This window comes from Macrosteles quadrilineatus, unplaced genomic scaffold (assembly GCF_028750875.1).
Source record: "Macrosteles quadrilineatus isolate MER2022 unplaced genomic scaffold, UCM_ALF_1.0 Scaffold_5__1_contigs__length_97177068, whole genome shotgun sequence".
NCBI lineage: Eukaryota > Metazoa > Arthropoda > Insecta > Hemiptera > Cicadellidae > Macrosteles > Macrosteles quadrilineatus.
This window is the reverse complement of record NW_026542598.1, coordinates 81,502,358-81,527,196: the sequence shown is the minus strand read 5'-3', so window position 1 is coordinate 81,527,196 and position 24,839 is coordinate 81,502,358. Positions and strand designations below refer to the sequence as shown.

At 36.0% G+C, this 24,839-nt stretch overlaps 1 protein-coding gene across 1 annotated transcript in view; it reads left to right on the top strand.

Moving 5' to 3' along the window:
- Positions 1 to 24,839, top strand: part of LOC128995403 (dystonin-like) — a 204,773-nt gene that overhangs the window by 118,263 nt on the left and 61,671 nt on the right. The window contains exons 7-21 of the mRNA XM_054420412.1: positions 10,387 to 10,550; positions 12,535 to 12,650; positions 13,919 to 14,022; positions 14,937 to 15,152; positions 15,501 to 15,631; positions 16,392 to 16,649; positions 17,977 to 18,184; positions 18,628 to 18,756; positions 19,470 to 19,709; positions 20,047 to 20,070; positions 20,884 to 21,125; positions 21,737 to 21,965; positions 22,901 to 23,173; positions 23,566 to 23,740; positions 24,258 to 24,430. Of these exons, the coding sequence (XP_054276387.1) occupies positions 10,387 to 10,550; positions 12,535 to 12,650; positions 13,919 to 14,022; positions 14,937 to 15,152; positions 15,501 to 15,631; positions 16,392 to 16,649; positions 17,977 to 18,184; positions 18,628 to 18,756; positions 19,470 to 19,709; positions 20,047 to 20,070; positions 20,884 to 21,125; positions 21,737 to 21,965; positions 22,901 to 23,173; positions 23,566 to 23,740; positions 24,258 to 24,430 (2,682 nt within the window). The remainder of the gene's footprint in view (positions 1 to 10,386; positions 10,551 to 12,534; positions 12,651 to 13,918; positions 14,023 to 14,936; positions 15,153 to 15,500; positions 15,632 to 16,391; positions 16,650 to 17,976; positions 18,185 to 18,627; positions 18,757 to 19,469; positions 19,710 to 20,046; positions 20,071 to 20,883; positions 21,126 to 21,736; positions 21,966 to 22,900; positions 23,174 to 23,565; positions 23,741 to 24,257; positions 24,431 to 24,839) is intronic.

Sequence of the window (24,839 nt, the reverse complement as noted above, 5' to 3'; positions counted from 1 at the left end):
TTTTGTCATTTTTGGCTAAGCCACTACGGATGATTATTGTCATGATTGTAATACTCTGTTTATTTCTTATGTACTGTAAAATATTCATGGCAGCTTCACCGTAGGTGAAGCCTTGGGTTGTATTTACTATGCCATTAGATAAGCTAATACGATAAAAATCAATGGCAGCGTTATTAAGAAATGTAAGCATTTCAAGTTGATCGAATAGTGGAACTAATTATGTGGAATGTTTGCTGAATAGCATTAGACACTGTGACGTTTGACTTATTTCCAAAGTCAACGAACACTGATAACCAGTGGAAATTTTAATCCAATATACCATGTGGTCCTATTGTGGTTTAATGTCAAATGCTCTTTCATTTTCAAGATGAGCTCGCTCGCATCAATCAAACACGTCCTGGTTGATGTTCGTGTACTACGCTCAATCCGGATATTGTGGCTACACAAATGCCAATAAAAATAATCAATTATAATCAGCTATTCGCTTAGTTAATTTTGAAATATTTAAATTGTTCAGATCAGACAAATTAACAACAAAAATTGCGTTGTAAAAACTCACTATGACATATTGCTGATGAAGGTATGCGAAGGGGTGGCAAGGTCATCCAACGCGGCTTCTCTTTCATCTACGCAGTTCTAGGCTTCTCTGGACTTCCCCATTCCCCAATACTTTCGTTCTCACGCCGATGAAGGACAGGTCAGGTTGATTGGAAATGGAAAGAAGTTGTAAAAGGTGCTTGTCATATTTATGATAGTCTCTATTCATTTAGGGCTTATAAGAGCGTTGTTAAGTTAGGGAAAGCAGACGCGGTGGCGTTCTTTTGAAGATATTGACCGCCCTAGTGGCAAGTCCCGCACCCGTGGACTTTCCCCGAGGCTTCGGTTCTCACAGTGATGTACGTCCTGAGAATTGTAAATTAAAACAGATTTATATAAGTTCCTCGTTATTTTTACGATAGTACCTTACCTATTCGGTGAAGGTTTTTAGGGGTGTTCTTAAGTAAGAGAATAGGGATGACAGACACGGTGGCGTTCTTTAGAAGTGGTAGGTCCCGCTCCCGTCAACTTAAATATTTGAAGGGTTTGGTTTTTTTTTGAGCAAATATAAGCATTGGTCAATTATATAAGGCAAGGACTATACAGATCTTAGCATACACAGCATATACAGACATTATTTTCTTCCGCGTTCTCTTCCCATTGCGATTACTTATATAGTTAAGTATTTTTTGTTTTACTTGCGATATCAGTAATGCTCCATATTTATTATGTGGCCAATTTATTGTTAATTTGTATTTTTCATGTTTCTATGTTAGTTTTACCTGATATTCTCACAGCAATGGCCTTTTCGAACAGAAACAAGTAATATTGGCACGGGATTGGAAATATGTCTCAAATCAGGCGAAAGTACTTGGAATCACACGATTAGCCGACATTTATGTTATAGAAAGGATTTCATGTGTTCTAAATAACAATCTCTCTAGACATCGCCAGAAGTTCTTTTACCATCCATGCGATTCGGGCAACTTTGTCTAGCGATCCTTTAAGCTCGTGATACCCAACATCTGTTGACCGTTATTAAGTCACTGGTATCGCGGTTGGTTAGTAAGTATTCCTTTGGTTAGTAATACATCATAAAACCCAAATACATTAAATAATCAATGCTCAATAGCATTCATAGGAATGCCCTTTTCCTTTGTATTGTATTTTGTAATTTGTTACTCTAGTATAGACTAGTTGTTTCCAGTTAATATTAACTATACAGTACCTATTTAAAAATCATTAAAAAATTTTAATTACCTTATAACTTCTCAATACAAAAAAAGGAAGAATTTTAAGCGCTTAACTTTTAACTAACCGTAAATAAAAATCTTAAGCTCAATACTGTTTTAATAAAGGTTTTAACAGAGTAGGCTTAGAATACTGACTGACAGACCAGTTAAAATGTTCATCTTACTTTTAAAATGTTAAATAAGAAACTCTTAACATACCATGTCTTTTTGTAATCACTCTAACGTCTTCAGCCAAATGGCCTTGGTTTCGTTGTTCTTTAACCATTATTTTTAGATCATCAAAAGCGCGGCATCTTGAAATTGTTACGTACAATTCCCCATGCTGTAAGCAGGGGATGCAGCTCTAGCAGATAAAGACCAACTTTTCGAGGACGAATTTTAAAGGAACACTCGTTTTCCAGCTGAACTTGAAGTAATAATTTCAAGACTTCATCATTCATAACTTTCGCCATTAATCTGGTTCTATTAACCAGTCCTTTTTTTGGATTTAATTTTCTTAGTAAAATTACAATTACACCTTTTTTGACATAACTTGCGAGGAGGTAAACCACTTGGTGCTAAAGTGTGAAGAAATTCATCAGGCACATGTATCTGGTCTCCCTCTTCTTGAATCAAAGTGTCCACTGAGTAGTAAAATCGGCTGTCATCATTTAGTTGCTCAACTATTTTATTATTTATTTCGTCACAAAGCCAAAACAATCACCTTTCCACCAAAAGGCTTTTCTTGGTCTTCTCTTCTGGCAATATATCGCAGTAATCTTTTTACAGACGATAAAGCTTACTAATATAGACATATGAGCTTCATCCCATAGTATTTCTTTACAATTTCTGATATAAATCTCCCTACCACTCTGAATGAAACTGCAAAAATAAACTATCCCATTTCATCAGTCATCCTTGTATTGGAAGCGGTGGGGCACACGGAAGATTTCTAAGGTGCCGTTTGACGTCACTAACTGCTGCGTCTGAAGAAACAGACAGTTTTATAATTTTCTATTATTAAATTAAACTGTCATAACCTAACCAAACTAACCAAACGTGCTGATAATGGAAAAATCGAATAAAGGTTTACTAACCTAAAAAATAGTTTTGTTCATAAAATAAAATTATAATTGTCTAAAATTCAATTTTATAACCTTTTAATTATAAAATTAAACTGTCATAACCTAACCAAACCAACCAAACTTGCTGATATGAAAAAATTGTTGATAAAAAGTTAATGCTGCCGGCGGGATTCGAACCCGGTTCACATACTATTGGTGAAATCACGGTATCTAATACAATCTGTGCAATATGAGTTATTAATTTATTTTCAGTTATTTATCAATATTGGGGGAATAAGCCAATAATGACGGTCTCTTAGTCACATCAGGGCGCGGGACAATTTAGTTTATCTTTTTGATGCCCCAGGAGACCAATAACACCATCCATCAAAATTCATATATATTTATATGCGTTCGATAGCACGATAACTCTAATAAATATTTTCCGATTACAATTCAATTTGGTACAAATTTGAATTCTGTACCTACATTTACATACATTCTCTGTAAATTGTAAACATACATTTTGATAAACCTACTGGAGAAAAATAATTTTATTACTTTGTTTACATTATTTATATTTATTACATAATTCAATGAAAAATATTCAGCCTATGCTATCTTTTTACCAATCATGCGGTTTTATTTTCCATCTACCTTCCCATTATCTGTTACGTATAAACTATTAATGACACGATCTTAATACAAAACTTCCCAATATCATGTATTTTACATTTGATGCATTAAATAGCGTTGTGTTGAATCAACTCATATTAGCAAATTTCCCTATAGGAAATTAACTATAATAGTTATTGTAGTTGGAACAGTGAAACCTAGACCCGGGAGCGATACACTTTTTCATTTGGATGTTCCTCTAGGTAAAACAACTATCAGTTCAAATGTATACATACTATAATAGCTGCGTGTCCGTTATTAATGGTTCTACGGACGGGAATCTTGTAGTCAGTTAAAACCTTCTTGTAATTAGAAAAGCAGTTGGTTTGCATATTTAGTGTGCATTTTTTAGATATACAGGCAAAATAATTATAATAATACACATACAACTTCGTAAATACAATATCTGACGGTTTCAAACCAAAACAAATGCTTAGCATGTTAATGATACCTGGATATAAATCATGTTAGTCTATATTTTATTTATATCTAATGATTAAACTAAAAAAAATATATAGATCTATGACGCATAGTCTTAAGGTAAATTTGAAAACTACTTCACACAGACTGGATAAATTAGTTCACCTTTGCAAACTTAATTTCGGTTGACATTTTCATTTACAAAGATGCTCTTGTCTTCTTCGCGATCCACTAATAATATGCACCCTAATGCGTTCACAACAGAGATACACAGTTTACACAAAAGTACAGAATTTAATTATGACATTTAATATTATTAAACCAAATTGGAGTACAGGTAAAATAAGTATCGCAACGTAAACAATGTAAAGCGTAAGTATTTCATGACGGTTTGTTAAAAAATGTTCACTCAAATGTGTTAAAACTTTTGTAGCTTGAACTAACATTTCGGAATCCAGACAGATTGCAAAACTTGTACAGTACGGTATGACATAAATTCAATGTAACATGACTAAAAAATAAGATGGGACAACAACGATAATTAAATTGTAAATAGTGATGTAGTTGTTTCTAAAATTGGTTCTCGCTCTTCGGTAGTACCATCAAAAAAACCAACGTCAAAATAATAATGGTTACGGACAATTGAGTAAGGCCTGGGAAGCATCTCAAATACGGGTTATTTATTTCACGTGATCAGTGAGGGTTGCGTGCGGCCGTGAGAGGTCAGCGCCCTTATATACAAACAATGCAGGGGTGAGGAAAGAGAAAGTCCAGTCAGCTGCTTTGGAATGCAGTGGTCCTGTCTGTGGAAGGGCAGTGACGGCCATTATAAACACACCAAGCACTGATGGGTAGGAAGGGAGAATGTTTGTTTAGTGATTGATATATCATCTCAAGTGTCAAAATATTGTCTTCACTTGATGTTGATGTTCATTATCTGACAAGTTTAAGGTCATTTGTTTCTGTTGTAGTAGTGTAAAAATGTGACAATGTTTGATTACAACACAAGTACCAGGAGAGCTTACTCGAGGTGGCAGGTTATTTCATATGTAGCGATGCATATTTGGCTAAATACACTCTCGCCAATTCAGTGAATACAAAAAGACTATTTAAATGCCTATCGTATTTCGTATTCGTATTTCAGGAGAAGACCTCTTGTTCATCTTTACATGCAAACACTACGTAAAATATCTTCTGGGCCGTGACGGACAGACAGACAGAAATTGAGAAAAAACATTAAAAGTTTTTTAATGTATAAACGCAAAAATAACAGAAAATATGTCATTCTGAACAGTGTGCAGACAAAACTCTAATTTTATTTGCAGATATTTTATATACAGCACCATTTGATTAACTGTATTTTTTCACTTCTATAACAGATTTCGTTTCTCATGACGCTTGATGAACGACTTATACACCTAATAACAACTTACTTAAATAGGCAATCCTAACGAACTACTGTTGCAGTAAACTTAACTGTTACACATGTTTGAAATTTACAACATCTTGCATAATTACAATACTTTGTGCCTGTTGGCTACTATGAATCGTTTGGATTAATTTAAGATATTAAACTTTTTTGATATAGGCCTACACAAGGTAAATTGACCTCCATGTTACCCAAAATTATACACAGGTCCTATATATATACTAGTGTACATGTTGCTCAAATTCAAGCAATTGCAAAGTATTACAGGGGTTATTTCAAAACCAATAACAGTCATATTTAAAAAAGTTTAACTCAAAGTTTAAAAAGAGTCAACTCAAATATTACCATTGTGTAACTCAGACCCTGATTACCTAAATCCCTGATCTTCGTTATTGATAAACCTAAAGCATTCCGGCTGGTTTTCTCCTTCTCAAAATGCCTCGCTGTACAGGCAACACATGTCATTGATAGAGGGTCAAATTGAGAACGAAAAGTCTTTTAGGGGTAGTGTTAGCTCGCATTCGTAACCTAATAGTTGAGATTGTCCAGGGTCAGGTGCTGACGTGTACGCCTCCTTTCTATGTTTCGTTGTTGTCGCGTCGGAGGCATTTAAAAGAAAAAAAACAACAAATAAACAAATTATAGCTACACAAAACAACAATAAATGCACAAATTTAAGTTACAATCATGCTAACACGATCCGTCATAGCGACACAAAGCAACGATAAATATATAAATTCAAGATACAACCATACTAACACGGTCCGTTTTCGTTTTGGGGGTTATGTTTACACAAACTCAAATAGTAAATAAATTTACTCAATGCGTTTCATTGAATCGAAAAATAAATAACAGCAATTAAATTATACAGCTGATCAAAATGTAAACAATTATGTTCTTCATAAGGATAACATGGGAACTTTCAAAGCCACTGGGGCAGAACCCAAGGGACTTTGTAAAAAATGTAAGGCCAGTTGGCAAATCTACGCGACACGCTCTTTCCAATGAGATGTCAATGGATAAAATCGGTTAATAAATGGCGGAGGAGTTCAACCGACAAATTTCCATGTAGCGTATTAATTATATACTAGTGTACATGTTGCTCGAATTCGAGCAATTACAAAGTATTACAGGAGTTATTTCAGATTGAATAACCCAGTCATATTTACAATGAATTTAAAAGAGTCAACTCAAATATTACCGTTGTGTAACTCAGACCCTGTTTATCTTCGTTATTGATAAACCTAAAGCATTCCGGACGGTTCTCTCCTTCTCAAAATGCCTCGCTGTACAGGCAACACAGGTCATTAATAGAGGGCCAATTGAGAACGAAAAGTCGTTTTGGGGTAGTGTAAGGGCGCATTTGTAACCAAATAGTTGAAGTTGTCCAGGTTCATGTTCAGACTGTTAAGCTGATGAGTTAAGCCTATTACGCGCCACTGTTCTGTAGATGCGGTCGTTATTACGATTGCGCCTCCTGTCTATGTTTCGTTGTCGTTGCGTCGGAGACATTTAAAAGAAATAAACAAATTATAGCTAGACAAAACGACGATAAATGCACAAATTTAAGTTACAATCATGCTAACACGATCCGTCCATCATAGCGACACAAAACAACGATAAATACACAAATTTAAGATACAACCATACTAACACGATCCGTCTTGGGGGTTATGTTTACACAAACTCAAATAGTAAATAAATGTACTCAATGTGTTTCATTGAATTGAAAAGTAAATAACAGCAATAAAATTATACAGCTGATCAAAATGTAAACAATTATGTTCTTCATAAGGATAACATGGGAACTTTTAAAGCCACTGGGGCAGAGCCCAAGGGACTTTTTCAAAAATGTAAGGTCAGTTTGCAAATCTACGCGACACGCTCTTTCCAATGAGACGTCAATGGATAAAATCGGTTAAGAAATGGCGGAGGAGTTCAACCGACAAACTTTCGTGTAGCGTATTAATTATATAGATATATATATATATATATATATATATATATATATATATACACACCATATTACCACACTACAAATGTAATTCTACAATATACGGTACGTAGTTTTATCCAAACAAACGATCAAAACCCCCTAATGATATTGTTATTTGATTCAATAGTCAATGCACATAAGCGAGTCTTATCTTTCAAAGCAGATTAAATAATACAAAGGCAGAGGAATGCGCGAGAACGAGGTCACTTCACGGTTGCTATAGAAACGACGAAACTATCCATTAGAATTGCGCGCCAACGTCAACTAAACTCCAGACTGTATAAACACGCCGAGTGTGTAGTATTCGACGGAGCTAGGCTACTTTCAGTTGGCAAGACTGGCTTCTAGCCTCGAGCGACGTGGTTCAACCACGAGAAGCGCCTCAAACTCCTGGGTAATCCCCGGTTAGCTCCTCCCACTCTGCCCCCTATCCCCACCTAAAAGACGAGCAAGTGGTAAGTCGGTCGGGTCGATTGACGACAAGTTGGTTTCTCGTATATAATAATTTAGTTTTACAGGCCGGTCAACTGGAATGACGATGAAATAACTTGTCGACGTACTGGTTTTCAGTATTTATCTATTTAATTAAAAAAGACGGTCTAGTGGCCAGACGACCAAGTATCTTGTCGGTCTACTGGTAGGCTCCCGATTCAAACAGTAACTAAATTTGGACATGCTCGTGGTGTTTTAGAGTTAACATAGCAAAAATAAAAAAAAATGTTTTTTTAGCAAAAATGTTAAATTGTTTACATAATATGTTTAATTTAGAGCTAGCACGCAATAACATATATTGGTAAATTCAAAACGAAAAATTAACAGATTCCGAGGTTGTCATATGTATTTTAACAAATTGTGATTGCCCTAGTAAAATATTATTTTATCATTTGAACTTGTCAAATAGGAAAAAGAGCGAGAATATACACAACGACCGATAAAAAATACTGTACCTATTTTTAGTTTTCATTCGTTAGCTGCTATGGTCAAGGAAGCCATTTGACCTAATGTTTAACATAACTAGAACATGCACATTTAACTAGGATGTAAGTACAGAAAATCATTGACAAGCAATGATAGCCGAGTCTAAATCAACTTAAAAGTGTATAGAACCCTCACGTAAATCATTTCAAGCAACAATACAAGTCAGCCATCAAAGTTCGCGGTTTGACATGTAGTTTATATTGTTGTCGAATCAGCTGTTCGGAAGACAGTTCACAGCTGATATGTCAGCTGGTGGTGTCGCGGTGTGTCGCAATGCACTGTGGGAACTGCTAACTGTCGTGATCTGACCTAGGCCTATATTGTTATTTACACCCAGACTGTGTCTAGAGTTACCTTGTCAGCTACCTCAAGTAGACTGTAATGTACATTGATATGTGCGACAATAACAATGTTCTTGACTCATGTTGATATTTATTCCAGAGTACTGTATTTCATACTATTTATTTTAACTAGTTGTACGTCATTTTTTTTAAACAATTTTTTTTTACTATAGACATGTTCATACACTATTGTTTTTTTATGATTATATGACGCCTTTAATCAGAAAATGGTTATAATTTTTGCTGTATAACCTTTATAACTACGGAAAATCTAAAAACTTAGCCTATATAGTGAATATTTTAATATTTTAAGCTTTTAAGCACGTTGGTGAGTTTTGTTAAAGAATCAAGTTTTAATAGCCTATTTGCCAGTTTCACAGTTTTGCAATCGTTCGAATCTTTTTTGTTGACATTAAAAAAATGACTCGCTAATTACTACATCCTTGGTATTCAGAATCGTCTTCACGAATCGTTATGAATACTTTTAATAATTATTGAAAAATATGGCTAGGAAGGTTTTATCATACCTTACTTAGTTTGAGCTTTGACTCGACACTTTTTTTGGTTGAGAGGAAATTAAAATGAAATAAATTTGAATTAATTCCAGTACAACTGTTCGTTCTCCTCTGTTGATTGCTTTTCTTTTGTTCTGACTGCTTTAATTTTTTCTTAATTAGTTCTGCCAACTTGTCAGCATTATCATTCAATGCTAGTGGGCATTATAAGTACCACTTAATGTTATAATGAGGAAAACGTCCAGACCATGGAACATGAATGATTTAGTTCCATCGCTTTAGTAGTTTCTGTATAAAAAAAGTAGTTTCTGTCCTAACTAAACTAGCTGCCAAATTATCAACACTCTTTGAATCTCAACTAAATTACAGCTGGTTCTTGTTGCTTAATCGGCTTGAGGCTAATTATTATTCTAGACACAGTTTCTCAATTGTTTACCTGCCAATTTAGTGTCATCAAGGTAAAATATCCTGCTAGTGTTTTGCAACTAACCATTTTCCCATTAAAACTCTTATGTAATCTTTTTTTTAAATTGTGCTACTGCATTTCTTAGAACATAAGAACATGTATTGTTTTAATCAATCCCTTAAAATATCTTGTAAATGATTTTCTAAATTAAGTGTCTTTCGACACTAATTCAAGCTTTCTCAAGAATTATAGTGTAATCCTATTAGATACTGCAAAACTCCACCAAATCTAATACTGCAGCGGTTTTAAACTAAAATACAGCAATAAAGATTATTTTTGCTCTATACATGGTGTTACTGGATTTTTTATAGTCAAACCAATTTCCGAAGTTTTCATTGTAGGCTTTTCCTTTATGGCCTTAAGTGACAATGCAATAGGTTTTCGGTCTATTAAAAAAGTTATGATCGTGGTTTTGAAAATAAAGTATGAGACCATATGAACTTTTAATTAGTTTCACGTGTAAAATAATTAATAGAACTTACTGCCAAAACACTGTGCCCTTCACTTATCTTATCATCTAGGCAGTAGGTATTTCTCCTTTCAAAAGGACTTAGCCAAAACAAATTAAAAATAACAATTTCAATAAATAAATATTGTAAAAACAACTTTGAAATATGTTTTATGGAAAAATACAATTTGAAGCAGATAAAAATGTCTTACAGAACTTGGTGGCGTTGTCCTAGTATATACGTGATTGTAGCAGGGTTTGACTCAGTCTGATGTGTTGTTGCAGATCTCCGACATTGTCGTGGGCCAGGAGCCGAACGTTTCAGCCAAGGAGGTGCTGCTGAGATGGGCTCGACGCTCGACAGCCAAGTACCCTGGCGTCCGAGTCAACGACTTCACCTCCTCGTGGCGTGACGGGCTTGCATTCAACGCACTCATACACAGAAACAGGTGTGTAGAAGATGTTTTCTTTCTCAATCTTTTGGAATCTTTAAGTCAAGTAATTGATGTTCGAAAGGTGTTTAAATAGAAAAAAAAGTTGTATTTCTTTTGAAGAATGGGGTTATTTGTGTGGGTTTTTGTTGATAATCTCCTGGACATATTGTGCTTCTTATATAAGTGATTGTTCACTTTTATTTAGTACAATTTTAAAATTGTGTTTACTTCTTAACTCTCAGCCCCTATGAGCCATAAAGGCAAATTTTCTTGAATCATACTTACTTACTGCTGTGGCTCCCTGTGTGTGTGTGATAATGCTATTGTAGAAACGTGTGTGTTCCACTTCAAATTAGATATTTCGCTACTTTGGACTTATTCACACAGTGTTCACTAACTCCCATCTTGGTCATATTTTAAAACACTTCATCTTTCCATCTCTTTGATCTTCCAGGAGGTTTGGGTCTCCTTTCTTCCAGGTTTCAAGCCAACACTTTCTTTACAAAACCCCAACAGTTCTGATATGACATTCTACTTCAATCCTCGTCTTTCAGTTTCAGCTACTCTGAAGCTTCTTACAGGTCTCTTATTTTTCTTCTGTGTTTAATCATTTATTGTCTATTTTCCATTTTCCCTTGTTAAATGCAAACATCGCCATATCCTTCCATAAAATCTAGTTCAATGCTGAATCCGATCCGTTATCTGATCCATTCGCAATGCAAGTCAGTCGCATGTGATTGACGGTAGTGTAGTTGGCTTGTCTGGTTAGGTAGAGTTGCAGTAATGACAAGGCTAGGAACAGCGACTCGCGACTAGTGAGTGATAATATGGTAATCATAGTCACTGTGGTGATGACATAAGCCAACCTGACAACTCACAGTATAATGAGCTGACTATTACATTACTTAAGCCTACTCATATGTTGCTCGTAGATGTAAGCGTGGATTATTGTAATGGCTGATAACTCACTGCTGTTTTAAAATAAGTCAAATGATTATTTAGTAATACTGTTGATGTCTGGCACACCTGCTATAGCTATACATCTTCGATACTTTAAAGTGTAGCTTTCCGATAAGCTTAGAATAGCCAATTGGAGACGACTAAAAATAGTTTAATACTGAAAAGCTTAAGCGCATTTGTGGAAATGGATGCAAGCCAAGGGTATCATAGAGTCTTAAGTTTGGTTTCAAGCAAGGGGGTAGTGAGGAGAAAAAACTTGCGGGAGAAAATTAAACTGTAATATTTTGTTCCAGGGATTGACATAAGGTCATTCCCTCTTAAAAACACCTCAACCTAACCCAAGAATAGTTACATTTTCTGCTAGTCGTTAAATAAAAGAAATTCAACTCTTGTCTCTTCACTTCCTTCTGAATTAAAAATAGCTGGATTGACGAGTTGGTGTTGTGTTCACCTGGCAATCAAAAGTTGCTGGTTTAATCCTAAAAAAGTAATGAACTTATGGTTTTGAAATTGGACCCAGCTGATGACATTTAATAAATGACAATTGCTGAAGAAAACAGCTGATCTTTGTAAAAAAGCCGCTAAAGAAATCTCATTCATCCCACACTAAATTCTCCCATTATACCTGGGTCAGAATGTCTTAGCTGTGTCCACATCTCATGAAAGTAATGTAAGTGAGTTAGTGAGTCGGTGGCTCAGTCGGTAGCGTCGCGGACTTCATGCCCAAGGCAGCGATGTCGTGGGTTCGGATCCTGGTCACTGCCGATAACATTTTATCAGTACAGTTCACCTTTGTACTGTACCGGCTCACTCCTTGCTTTGCTGTTAACGATCCACGCACTTGCGCTTAGTCTATGTGGTCGGGCAAATGCAAGGTTAAATGAGGCCGCCAACCTCTTAAAAAAAAAAAGAGAAAAAAAAGTGGTACGATTACGACTTCAAAATTACTCTTTCAATAGTATTCCTCTCTGGGTGTTTTCTCTTGTCATTGATAGATGTTAGTTGTAGTATTATTATTAATACTGTCTTGGTGTTTCAGGCCCGACCTGATAGACTGGCGCAGTGTGCGCAGCGTCACCATCAGGGAGAGACTGGAGCGAGCCTTCTATGTGGCTGAGAGAGAGTACGGCGTCACACGCCTGCTGGACCCTGAGGGTAGGTTTCATAGCTTAGTATATTAGAATATACAGTAGAACAATATCCGAATTCCAACTATCCAAATTGCTGATTAACCAAATCGCTGACTGAAAGAATTTGAAATTATTAAGAAACTAATCCAAACCAAGTCCAAAATCCAAAAACCACTCCCGCGTTCCTGTAGATATAATCATCATCTCCCTCAGTTACAGAAACAATGTCATAGTTTTTCACGATCGTGGCACAATTTTGCACATCTTCCACGGTCATTTAGGCAGTATCTTCGTCTCTCGTGGTCACAGAACATCGTCATCATTATGCACAATCTTGGCAAAATCTTGAACATCTTCCACAATGTTTTAGACATCATCCTTGTATCGTGCAATCACAGAAAATCATAATCGTCCTCCTGAATCCTGTAAAAAGCTTTTTTTTTTCCTGACACGTTCTACGGTTGCAATAGTAAAAAAGCTCAGCTCAGTTCATCCTATTTTCTGTCAAATACCCTGAATTTCAGTAAATGTACAATTATCAGAATTTTAATTATCAAAATGTTGTACGGTCCCAATTGATTCGGATAATTGGAGTTCTACTGTATTCATAAAATATTTGTAATTGTGGCAAAAACTTGACTATAATTTTTCTCCATTTACATTTGAAAATTTGGCCAAATGGTGTTCCCTTCATATCTAATAATATTATTTAATAATAATAATTAATAATAATCCTTATGTTTATAGAGACAATCAAATGCAAGGAATGGAACAAAAGTTGTCAACCTCTTTGAATCTGCTTAAGTTGTTCACAAATATCAGAGAAAGAGATAGAGCATATTATCACAGAATTGAATTACACAGTTTATTGTCGACAGATTAACTGATCTCTTGTTACTTCTTATCAGACTCAGAGTTTTAACATTATCTTACAGAATAGAGTAATTACCTTAAACTGTAAATGTATGAAGACATTGCTATTGACAATGACACTTTAATTGCATCATACTATCTGTTATACCATACAAAAAAAAAAAAAAAAAACAAAAAAAAAAAGTGTTCATCAAAAAATTTTTACTTAGGGGCTAGTTTTTAAGGCTAGATCCAAGGAAAGAGTCTTTTGAACCTGACGAAAAAGATTTGTTATTAGCAACCTTTTTTCCTCGGTCTTACATTATAAATCTTTAATTAAATTAATCCACAAACAAGCAGTCGTACATATTTTGATATTTCTGACAGCTGTATATTCTTACTTTTGTGTTTTATTTTTTACTAATCGACTGCTTCTTACAGATGTGGACACTCATGAGATTGATGAGAAGTCCATCATCACGTACATCTCATCACTGTACGACGTGTTTCCTGAGCCCCCGGCACTACACCCCCTTTACGACTCTGTAAGTATCTTACAACAATACAAATATCCAACACCAATCAAGTACATTGTAGCAATAAAAGTATCTTACAACAATAAAATATCTCACAACAACAAATTATCTTACAACAACCAAGTACCTTACAACAATTAATATCTTACAACTAATAATCTCAAAACACCATATCAAAATTTCATCTTGGATAGTTAATAATTTGATACATACAATTCAATTATTACAAAAAAATTGGTAAAATTAGCTCTTGATCAGTTGTAGTATTTATACATAGTTTTACAATTTGATAACTTATAACATAGTATAATCAGAGAGTTTAGTGATAGTTGTCATCTAAATTTTAACATGATAAACTAATGAAATAATCATCTTAGAGGTGTGCTGGAAAACAACTTTGTTAGTTCCAAGAAAATAAAAAGATAATTAATAGAAATTGTTGATAAATAGCTGTGAAAATTTGTTTCACTTGGTTTAGATAAGTCATTTTATGTTTGTAGTGTGAAATGTGATTTTGACTGTAACAGTATTGAAATCCTGTTATCGAAGCAAATTAAGTATTTTCATTATGACCTTTTCAAGTAAGGATTTCCAGTAAAAATCATTTATATTTTTTTTAAACCTTACTCTTAGCTATTTTTTACGTGTAATTTAAAATTGAACAAAATTTTCCAACTATTATATTACAGTTTTGACAGTTGACAGTTAGTTATTTTGTTTTACTCTAATGTATTTCCCCTTAATACATTGGCTGTCCCCTCAGATAAGCTGATAGCTCTTTATATAGTTGAATCATGGAACAACGAAGGTAGTGTCAAAACCGTTTGTAAATCTTAAATGAGTACCGAGAATTATTATGTAGCCAAATCATGCAACAACAATAATAAGATGTCAATAATAATTATTTTACAAATATTTTTCAGGAGTCACAAACGAAAACGAACGAGTACCGAGAGTTGGCGAGCATGCTGCAGACGTGGATCAGAGAGAAGTCTGCGGTGATGTCCGATCGCAGCTTCCCCTCTACGCTGATAGAGATGAAGAAACTTGCTGCGGACAGCGCGAGGTTCCGCACAGACGAGGTGCCTGTGAGACAACGAGACAAGACACGGCTGCAACAGCTGTTCAGGGACCTGCAGGTACGGTTGTTGGCTGTCGCATTTCATCAAATAAATGTGGACGCTTCATTCAAACAAAGACAACATGTTGCCTCTATAGTAGGACCTGTTACTACAAAAGTGTTACAAGTCAAGTGCAGACACTTCCCCACATTCATCTAGTGCTTCACATACAGTGAGACCAAGGATGCTTTGATGATACTAGATTTACTGTAGTTACCTTGTTTTCTGTTTGAATGCAAGATGCTATCATGCTATCATCTGGTAACGGTTCGACCTGGTTCCCCAAGGCATGTAAGAGTAAGCATTATATTGGTTATTTAACTTTGTACATAGAGAGGCTCTCAACGTCTGTTTTTTTCTTTCTAGAAATACTTTGAGGCAGTGGGTGAGGTAGACCTGGACCCAGAGCTGCATGTGGATGTCATCGACCGCAACTGGAACAGACTCATGTTGGCTCACCAGGAGCGAGACCAGGCCATACAGGATGAAATTAAGAGGTTAGTAATTCATAGTTATTTGACAGGTTTAAAATTATATTTTCTGTGAGAATATAGTTTGCAATTAGTAAGCTAACATCTATAGTGAATGCCATGATGAGGTACTGGTTACCACTCAGCTATTGGTGCGTTATGGAAAAGTTTTAATATACAATGTGCCAGGTATCTTAATGTAACATTGTAATGGATCTATTTAGCTTTTGTACCCTTATTGAACGGACACATCCCCCAAGCATGTTAAAAATTCACTCTGGGACTCCAAATATTCCTGCTTCTGTCTCATTGATTTCATTGAACCATGTAATCATTGACTCCAAGTTTTTAATTTAATGAAACTATGTACTGTATAAACTTTTCCTTCGTTACAGCTCTATCGCGTATGTGGACAGAATAATTCCTAACTTTGGAGTAATGCTCCTGTTTGCACTCTGTTGTCATTTTCTTTGTGGGATAAACATAATTTTGATTTACGGTAATTCAGCCATCTGTAATACAGTTGATTAATTTCTACACATCTACAAAAACCTAAAAAAATTCCTCAACACAATTTAAAACATCGGTGCTTTCACCAAAGATACTTACTGTCTGTTTTCAATAGACTATATTTGTCAATTAATAACTTATCATGATTTGTAATATGTGAATTAATTGTTATTGATTATGATTATTCTATTCTATGGGTTAATTAAATAACGCAACTTTTATCTGATTTACCTTCTATTATTTAGAATGAGTTATATCACTCACATCAATGTTACAGACTGGAGAGACTGCAGAGGCTAGCGGAGAAGGTCCATCGAGAGATGAAGAGGTGCGACTCCCGTCTGGAGGATCTGGAGTCTAGGATACTAGAGGAGGCGAGGCGACTGGACAGACTACATCCACTGGACGCTAAACACAACGTGGACATACTGGAACAGGAGCTGCGCGCAGTGGAGGAGAACATACAGAGCATGTTTAGTGATGTGACCACTCTGCGCGAGGGACGCTACCCACAGGCCGGCGACCTGGAGAAGAGGTAGGTGTTAAGGATAAACAAACTTAGCTTTGTGATGCTACGAATAAAGCTAACTCCAGGAGTGCCATAGTACACATGAGACAAACAATTTTTGTCCTCTGGTGACTTTGTCAAGGGTAGAAAAAGGGAGTTGGACAAAATGGTTTCTGTCATTTCTGTTAGCACCTATGCAGTTCACTTTCATTACTTATGTGCTGTGCACTGTTAATGAATATTATAGTAATTTTCTTTTTAGATTAATAAAATTCTTTTTTCCACATCTTTTATTGTTTTGTCTACACTACAGTGGAGTCCCGATAATCCGAACTTCGGTAATCCAAAAGTCCAAAACAAAAAAATTATTTTTTTTAACTAAACATTTTTTTACTTTAAATTTTTTTTTTAATTTTAAATTTTTTTAAAAATTAAACTTCTAACATAGTTAGCTGTACCTTGTCAAAGTATTCTGTAGCGGCCGGGCGAGGTGGACTTTTTTGTAGAGTATTTTAGGAAATATTTCACCATTTTTGTTATTAACATTTTTCATTTTCGTCCCAGGTTCCAATCCCGCCGAATCACAAATGGATTTTACTAAGTGATAATGCTGCAGCCACTAGGTCTAGCCTTAATTAATGTGAAAACAATCCCGGGCTCATGCATAGCGTCCTAAGACAAAAAATTTAATAAAATTAAAAATATTTTTTAAAATAAAAAAAAGTTTCATCCGAAATGGGTCCGGTCCCAATCATTTCGGTCTAACGGGACTCTACTGTATTTACAAAACACATGCGTCGATTTAGTGTCAATAAACCAGGGAAAGGTAGCAATTTTGTTTAAATCCTCTTGTCTACCCTTGGAAAAATAGCAAACTTCCCGGGTAACAAAATATTGTGATTTTTCTATGCACTATGACCGACCTGTTTTTTTTCTCTCATTATAAGGTAAGCTATACTATCCTTTGGTTTTAAAAATCACAATTTTGGCCTAGAACATTTCAACATTCAAACACCTTTGTTTAAAATGATAAAATATATAGTTTTTAGAATTTTATTTAAGAAACTTATCTTGCTCATAGCTTTTGTTAAAGTTAAAGTTAAGTTAATGCGTCTAGTATTTTAGTTATATATCTTTTACAAAAACTGTACTTTTCAATTTCTATTGATTCTTATTAATAACTCAAATCTCTAAAAACCTCTTTGACATGCTCAAACTAGTTACTGTTATCACAGTCCTTTCACATCACTACACAACTTATATCAATAAACATTTTACAATTCACAATAACTGAGGTATAGAATACTTATGTTTTGTTCACACAAGTTATCATTGAGTGTTGTGTGTTTTGCAGAGTACAGAAGCTGCACCAGCGCTGGGTGTCTTTGCGCTCGTTGCTGCACCAGAAGCTGATCACACCACTCAGTACGCTCAGTTTCCCTGTGGTGGAGGAGCGCACAGTCACTCGCCAGACACACACAGTGATGGAGACAAGACTGGTCGACACCAACACTCACTTCCGAGCACTGCAGGAGGCGATCGAGTGGTGCCGCACTAAACTGGTTAGTGTCCGCATTTTGTATGTTAGAAACTCAAATTCTTTTATGGGACGCAGTGTGAATTACTCAATATATTGGTAATGGTGGGGAATGAACCTGTGTCTCTTGCACTGAAGTCTGAGACGTAAACCACTCTGGGAATATCAGTGTTTTCGGAAAATTTTACCGAAGTTAATTGTCCCTCTCTGCGTTTTTACTTACCTTCCAATCTGGTTAATCTGTACATGAGTTTTGTGACAACATTTTATTTCCTTCAACCTGGCTTTTCCAACCCGTTATTTTGAAACCTTTTCCCTTTTTTATTTGCCAAGGTGTGGTCTCCCAAATATGTGAGATTCCTCTGTTGAAAATGCATTGTGGTTTGCTATTGGAGGTAACTAATACTAAAGTGTGATTGATTAACATCACTATTAGGGCTGTTATATTTATCAATGTTGTATTTCCAGAAACAAATCCAAGAGGCCGAGTACGGATCTGACCTCAACTCTACACAAACCGAGCTTGAACTTCACCAAAGGGAACACAAGATCATAGAGCAGTTCCATAGCAAGGTGGAGCACTGCATCAACGCCAAGGTAAACTTATAGACAGCGGACAGTTTAAACATAACATTAGTTAGTTGGAAACATAATTTACCCAATAATCTCTACAAAATTTCTGTAGTGAACCGTGACAAGTCAATGTCAATCCTTTCAGCTTTCAAAGCTGCATAACGAATCTTCCACTTAGGCCTTAAAGTATAACTTATACTAGGGGCCACAAGAGTCTGCAGTTGGCAGCAGCCAATAGCAAGACTAGACTAGCGTGACATTGCAACATTACCCGTTCACTAATTTTTGACACAAATTAAAATATACTAAACAATATTTTCAAATCAGCTGGTATTATTAGATTTGGCAACACCGCACTGTCCTCAATGGCTCCTTCAAAGTGAAGTGGACCGTACTGTAAAATGATATTGGCTGAAAGCTATATTTAACAAGTCCTGTTACCAGGAAGTCAAATTAGAATCACGACGGTTGAGCTTACCAGCATCGTAAGTGCGGTAGACTTTTAAGTCTGATGAATGGTTTGAATTCCATCTTGGTATCCAAAAATCTAAGCCCGTAGTCCAGAACGCCAATTAATGTGTATGTTGATGATTGGCGGTTGAATTAATTCAATCACCTAAAAGTGTCCTAACATAGTGGAAAAGCTATTGTATACTTTCCACTTCTCAATTATGGTACTAAGTAATTTTCAACACTTATGCATTGTTAGATTCATTTACAACTACTCTTGTTTTCAGAAAAACTTCCATGGCGACGAGCTGAACCTGTACACACAGCATTTAAACAGCCTACAGAAGCTGTACGCAGAACTGCTGACGTCCAGCAACAAGCGTCTGTCTGATCTGGAGACACTGTTGGACTTCATACAGAGCGCGACCAATCAGCTGGTCTGGCTCAATGAGAGGGAAGAGACGGAGGTTACGAGGGACTGGAGTGACAAGGACCTCAATGTGTCGGCCATCGAGCAGTACTACGAGGTAAGAACAGTATCACGTGTTATTAATAATGTTAAGTTGTTATAGTGCTTGCCTAACAATAAGAATCGGTTTGTTCTTGGTTAATGACCTTTAAATATTGTGCTAAAAAAACAGCTGATCTTAGTGGTACTTTGCAGAGTGGTTTTCAACTCTCCGTACACTCAACAAATCTGTAGCTACTTCTACCTCGTAGTGACATATTGCACTATTGATATTCTGCCTAGCTAAACTGAGATTATTACAAAGGCTATGGGGAACATACTGGATCATATTTTAAAATATTTTTTTTTCATTGCAAGTCATTATGGTTAAATTAACATGTTTGTTTTGTTTCAAGCATACATTTGGCTCTGGATATGAGGTTTGTTAAACTTTTATTTCCCTGCTTTGAATTAAATTCACACATTGTGTTTTTCAGCACTCGTTGACTAATGAAATGTGTGATCTACGAATAAGTGTGTCAGGATGATAATGATGTGTGGTAATTTAAAAGAGGCAAAAAATAATTTTACAACATAATAAAAAATTTTATTTGCTTTGCTAAAACAATACTTTTATCCAATAAAAAAAAATACTACTTTGACAATTTTTAGACCGTAAAACATTTTTGGCCTAAATATCTAAAATCTTCATCCAAATAACAAGTCAGGGGCATATAACTCAATATTAAATAATTTCATATCATCTAAACCATCTGGTAGTCCATTTGGTTTTTACAACAACTCTTAAATTGATTGTTTACTTCAGCTTGGAAAAAATAAAAACATAACCTAGGAGCTCACTAGACACTTTAGACAGTATGGATGTTGCTGGAATTTGAGATTACTTTTAAGAAGATTGTTCATTTGTAGTTCCATCACAGAGAAGGAAGTTTCAGAAGAAATACCCAATGGTACACCTAAGTTGTGTCTAGGAAGTCCAATACCTCCCTCTCGCCTTCATGTACTACAATATTCACGGTGGAGGAAGACCCTGTGCCTAGTGCGATAGGAATTTCCGTACAATGCTCACCGTTTGGGATCTTCCTTGCTTGTCACAAGTATATTTCCAGCACAACAGACTAGATCTGAAAGCGCACGGTCGTCCCATAAGCTCATTTCCTCTGTACCTTCCTTCTCTATGGTTTCATATGGTTTGTTGGAATACGCTTTACTGACTTGTCTGATGTCCGCAGTCGCTGATGAGTGAGCTGGAGAAGCGAGAGATCCAGCTGAGCTCCGTGCAGGATCGAGGCGAGGCGTTGTTACTGCAACACCACCCGGCCACCAAGTGTATCGAGGCGTACATGTCTGCCCTACAGACACAGTGGGCGTGGCTACTACAGCTGACACTATGTCTAGAGAAACACCTGAAACACACGGCGTACTATCAGCTGTTCTATAGGGACGTCAAGGACACTGAGAACTGGATCAACAAGTGAGTAAATGCTTACACTTGACGTGAAGTGGTTTGAATGTCTGAATGAAGTAATTTTTGGTTGTAGTGGTGACTAGTTCCGATTCAAAAGCTTCAGAAGGAGTAAAAATACAATACCTCCAAGGTATTTTATTTATATATCCATTCTTTTAACAAAGTTAAAAGAATGGATACATAAAACAAACATACTATTAAAGAATGCACAAAGCGGATGAAAACATGAACAGGACTGGGCTGAAGTGAAAGTTTTTACTCACATTTTTAATAATTAACTGTTATAAAAATGACACATTTTATTTGATTTGATTTAGTGTGGTTGATTTAATAGTACAATTCTTAATTATCCTTCCTAAACATAATTGAATGAGCATTAAGGTTGAACTGCACGGAAAATTACAAAAAAAAAAAAAAAACAAAAAAAACCGTGCAAATGTTCTTTTTTTGGGTTGGATGACAATCTCATAATAAAACTATACTGTATTGTCCATTTTGTGTACAATTTGGAGTTACAGATGATCAAGTAAATAACCACACTGGTTCTCTAAAATTGCTGTATGAATTTATGATGCAATACAAATATTCCTGAGTTCTTGAACGGTAACATATTACAGGAGAGACGAGATGCTCAATACAGTCTACAGTCAGTCAGAGTTCACCCTGGACGAGGGAGAGAGACTGCTCAAGGGTATGCAGGAGTTGCGAGAGGAGCTCAACACGTACGGCGAGGTTGTGGCAACACTGGCCGAGCGAGCGCAGAATGTGGTACCTCTGAAGCAGCGACGTGCACCCGTCGTTCGGCCACTGCCTGTGCTGGCAGTGTGCTCTTACAAGCAGGACAACGTGAGTTGATTGTACCTTTCTGGGCTATGTTAGCGGATTTGGGTTTAGTTTGTTATAATTTATTTATTTGTTGGATTTGAAATTGAGATCCAGCTTCCATTGAGCACTGATCTCTGCATTTTTATTCTCTAGGTATTCCTAGCCAATACCTTGATCACCATTATCTCACAGTCATTTCCTCCTAACTGTCTGATAATCATAATATCCTTGGTATTCCTCAGCTTCCTAAGGCTACGGCCACACGGGCGTTTTTTTCACGCACAAACGCAACATGAAAACACACGAAAAATTAGAGTAGCATTGAAACAAATAGGCGCCCGCTACTGCGGGAAAACACACTGCGTGTGGCATACCTCATTTCATTTAATGCTGCTCATATTTCTTGCGTTTTTTCACGCTGCGTTCTTGCGTGAAAAAACGCCCGTGTGGCCGTAGCCTAAACCAGGTTTGGAAAAAAATTGAGATACCTTAAAGTTTGAATGTATATTGACTACCGCGATCTTATTATATTTTTAGTTATGTTTAAAATATAATCCTACACAAAAGGTCATCTTTCTTTAGATACTTACAGCACATTTTCTTTATTTTAATGAATCAAGAATGGTTTTATTTGATTTAGTTAAATATTTTTTACATTTAAGCTGTTTGAAAAATAATTTTTTAGTAATAAAGTACTGAGACTGTTCATTGCTTTCTTAACGTTTTTATTAGCTTTGTTAGCTAAGCACAATATTTTTTAAGGGAGGGAGTAAGTAAGCGGAATGTCGAAAGATGGGATCATAGCTCCTAGTGTTTAACATCAAGAAAAGTATCCTCTAACCAACATAATTTTTTAAATGCAGTTTGTTCCTAAACTTTCATGAGACAATACATGGATCACCATGTAATACAATACATTTAGAAAAATCAAATACTTAACAAACTCATCGTTGCAGATCGTGATAGAGAAAGGCGAGCAGTGGGTGTTGCACGATAACAGCGGCAGAGTGAAGTGGCGTGTGAGTAACGGTAGCAACGGCAGTGACTGTAATGTGCCTGGCGCAGTGTTCCTCATCCCTCCGCCAGACAAGGAGGCGCTCGACGCAGTGGAGAGGCTCAAGCGCCAGTATGAGCGCACGCTGGCCCTGTGGCAACGCAAGCAGCTGCGCATGAGGCAGAACATGATCTTTGCCACCATCAAGGTGGTCAAGAGCTGGGATCTTGCACAGGTTTGTGAAAAGTTATTGTTTTTTCCTTACCTCTACAAGCCTTTGTCTTTGGGTTTTGTCGTAATTTGTCTCCAACTCACCTTGCATATAGCTCTCCAAAATTATATTTATTTAGGGATTTATTTTTTTTCTATTTATCTTAGATATTTTCTACTTTTTTTATCCATTTCCCTCTAAGCTTTTCTTTCCTCCTTATTCCATCTATATTGTGCCGTAGCAACTGGTTTTGGTTGTGTTTCCTGATTCAATGTCAGATATTGAATTAAAAATCTTGGATAGGTTGTGAAGAATCATAGATGCCCTTTCCAAAGTTCCTTTTAGAAAAAAATTAAATCTGTTAAAATTTTTATAGCACAAGTTAAAGGCTACATGGTTATGTTTCTTTGTGGCAGTTCTTAGCAATGGGTGCAGACCAACGCAACGCCATTCGCAAAGCACTCAATGAGGACGCAGGCAAACTGCTTTCCGAGGGTGACCCAGCCGATCCGCAGCTGCGCAGACTCAAGAGAGAGATGGATGAAGTCAACAGACTCTTTGACGAGTTTGAGCGCCGCGCTCGTGCCGAAGGTATGCATAAATGTCTCATTTAATTTACATACCCGGATGATACAATGTAACATTCTGTTGGTATTTCAGTAATTTCTACTATTGAAAACAACTATACTCAATTGTTTAGGTAATGTTAAAGCTATGTATAAAATTCTATGCACTCATCTCTTGTTTAACTACAAGGCAAAAAACCTTTAATTTGTTTGAATGTTCCTATGAAAAATGGCATAATAGTTAACAGTAAACTTAAAAATAAACATCTTTGTATGTACCAATATTGTAGATTTTTCTTTATTGTCCATGGTGTGTCTTCATATGAATCTATGCTAATGTATAACTTTGTTACTGACAAAGATCAGCCATTTCTTAAGTCAGAAATTTATTAAAGAGCCCAGTATTTGATAAATTTAAGGACTAATTGTTGGCTAATCATTATGAAGAACAACTGAGTCCAGTTAGTTTTAACAGGATTGATCCCTCAATTATTTAACTCTACTAATTATTTACCATGAGATAACTGAATATTGTTGTTCAGAGGAGGGTAAGAATGCGGTGAGGCAGTTGACGGAACAGTTGTCCAACCTGCAACAAAAGCTAGACGAGGCCGAACACACATTGAACCTGCGGCTACAAGCTCCCGTGCCGCGGGACCTCGACTCCCTGGAACATCTGGTCATCCAGCACAAGGACTTTGAGACTAACCTCAAGGTAATATCCTTACATACAGTATTTTTAGTGATAAAAACTTCAAGAAGTGATTTTTTAATGCCTGCTAGATCCTGCTTTGGTGTTATTTTTTTTTTCAAATTGCACCAAACATCCCTGATTTTTTTCTTTGCTCTCAGCTTTGTGTTGGTGTTAGTCATTATTAATTTCATAATTTCTTCCACCAAATAGATTGAAAAATTTCTAGAAGGCAATTAACTGAAATTGGTAGGTCCATTTTCACCACCAAAAGGTTCAAACCTTCCATACAGTATCAACTTTTCATAGTCTTCCCATTTTAAAACAATACGTTTGTTTCTTTCACACTCACTATGATCGGAAATAGTTAAAGATCAAGTGACTAATGGACAATACAATCCTAGTTCGATATAGCTCATTTATTTGTTGTCAG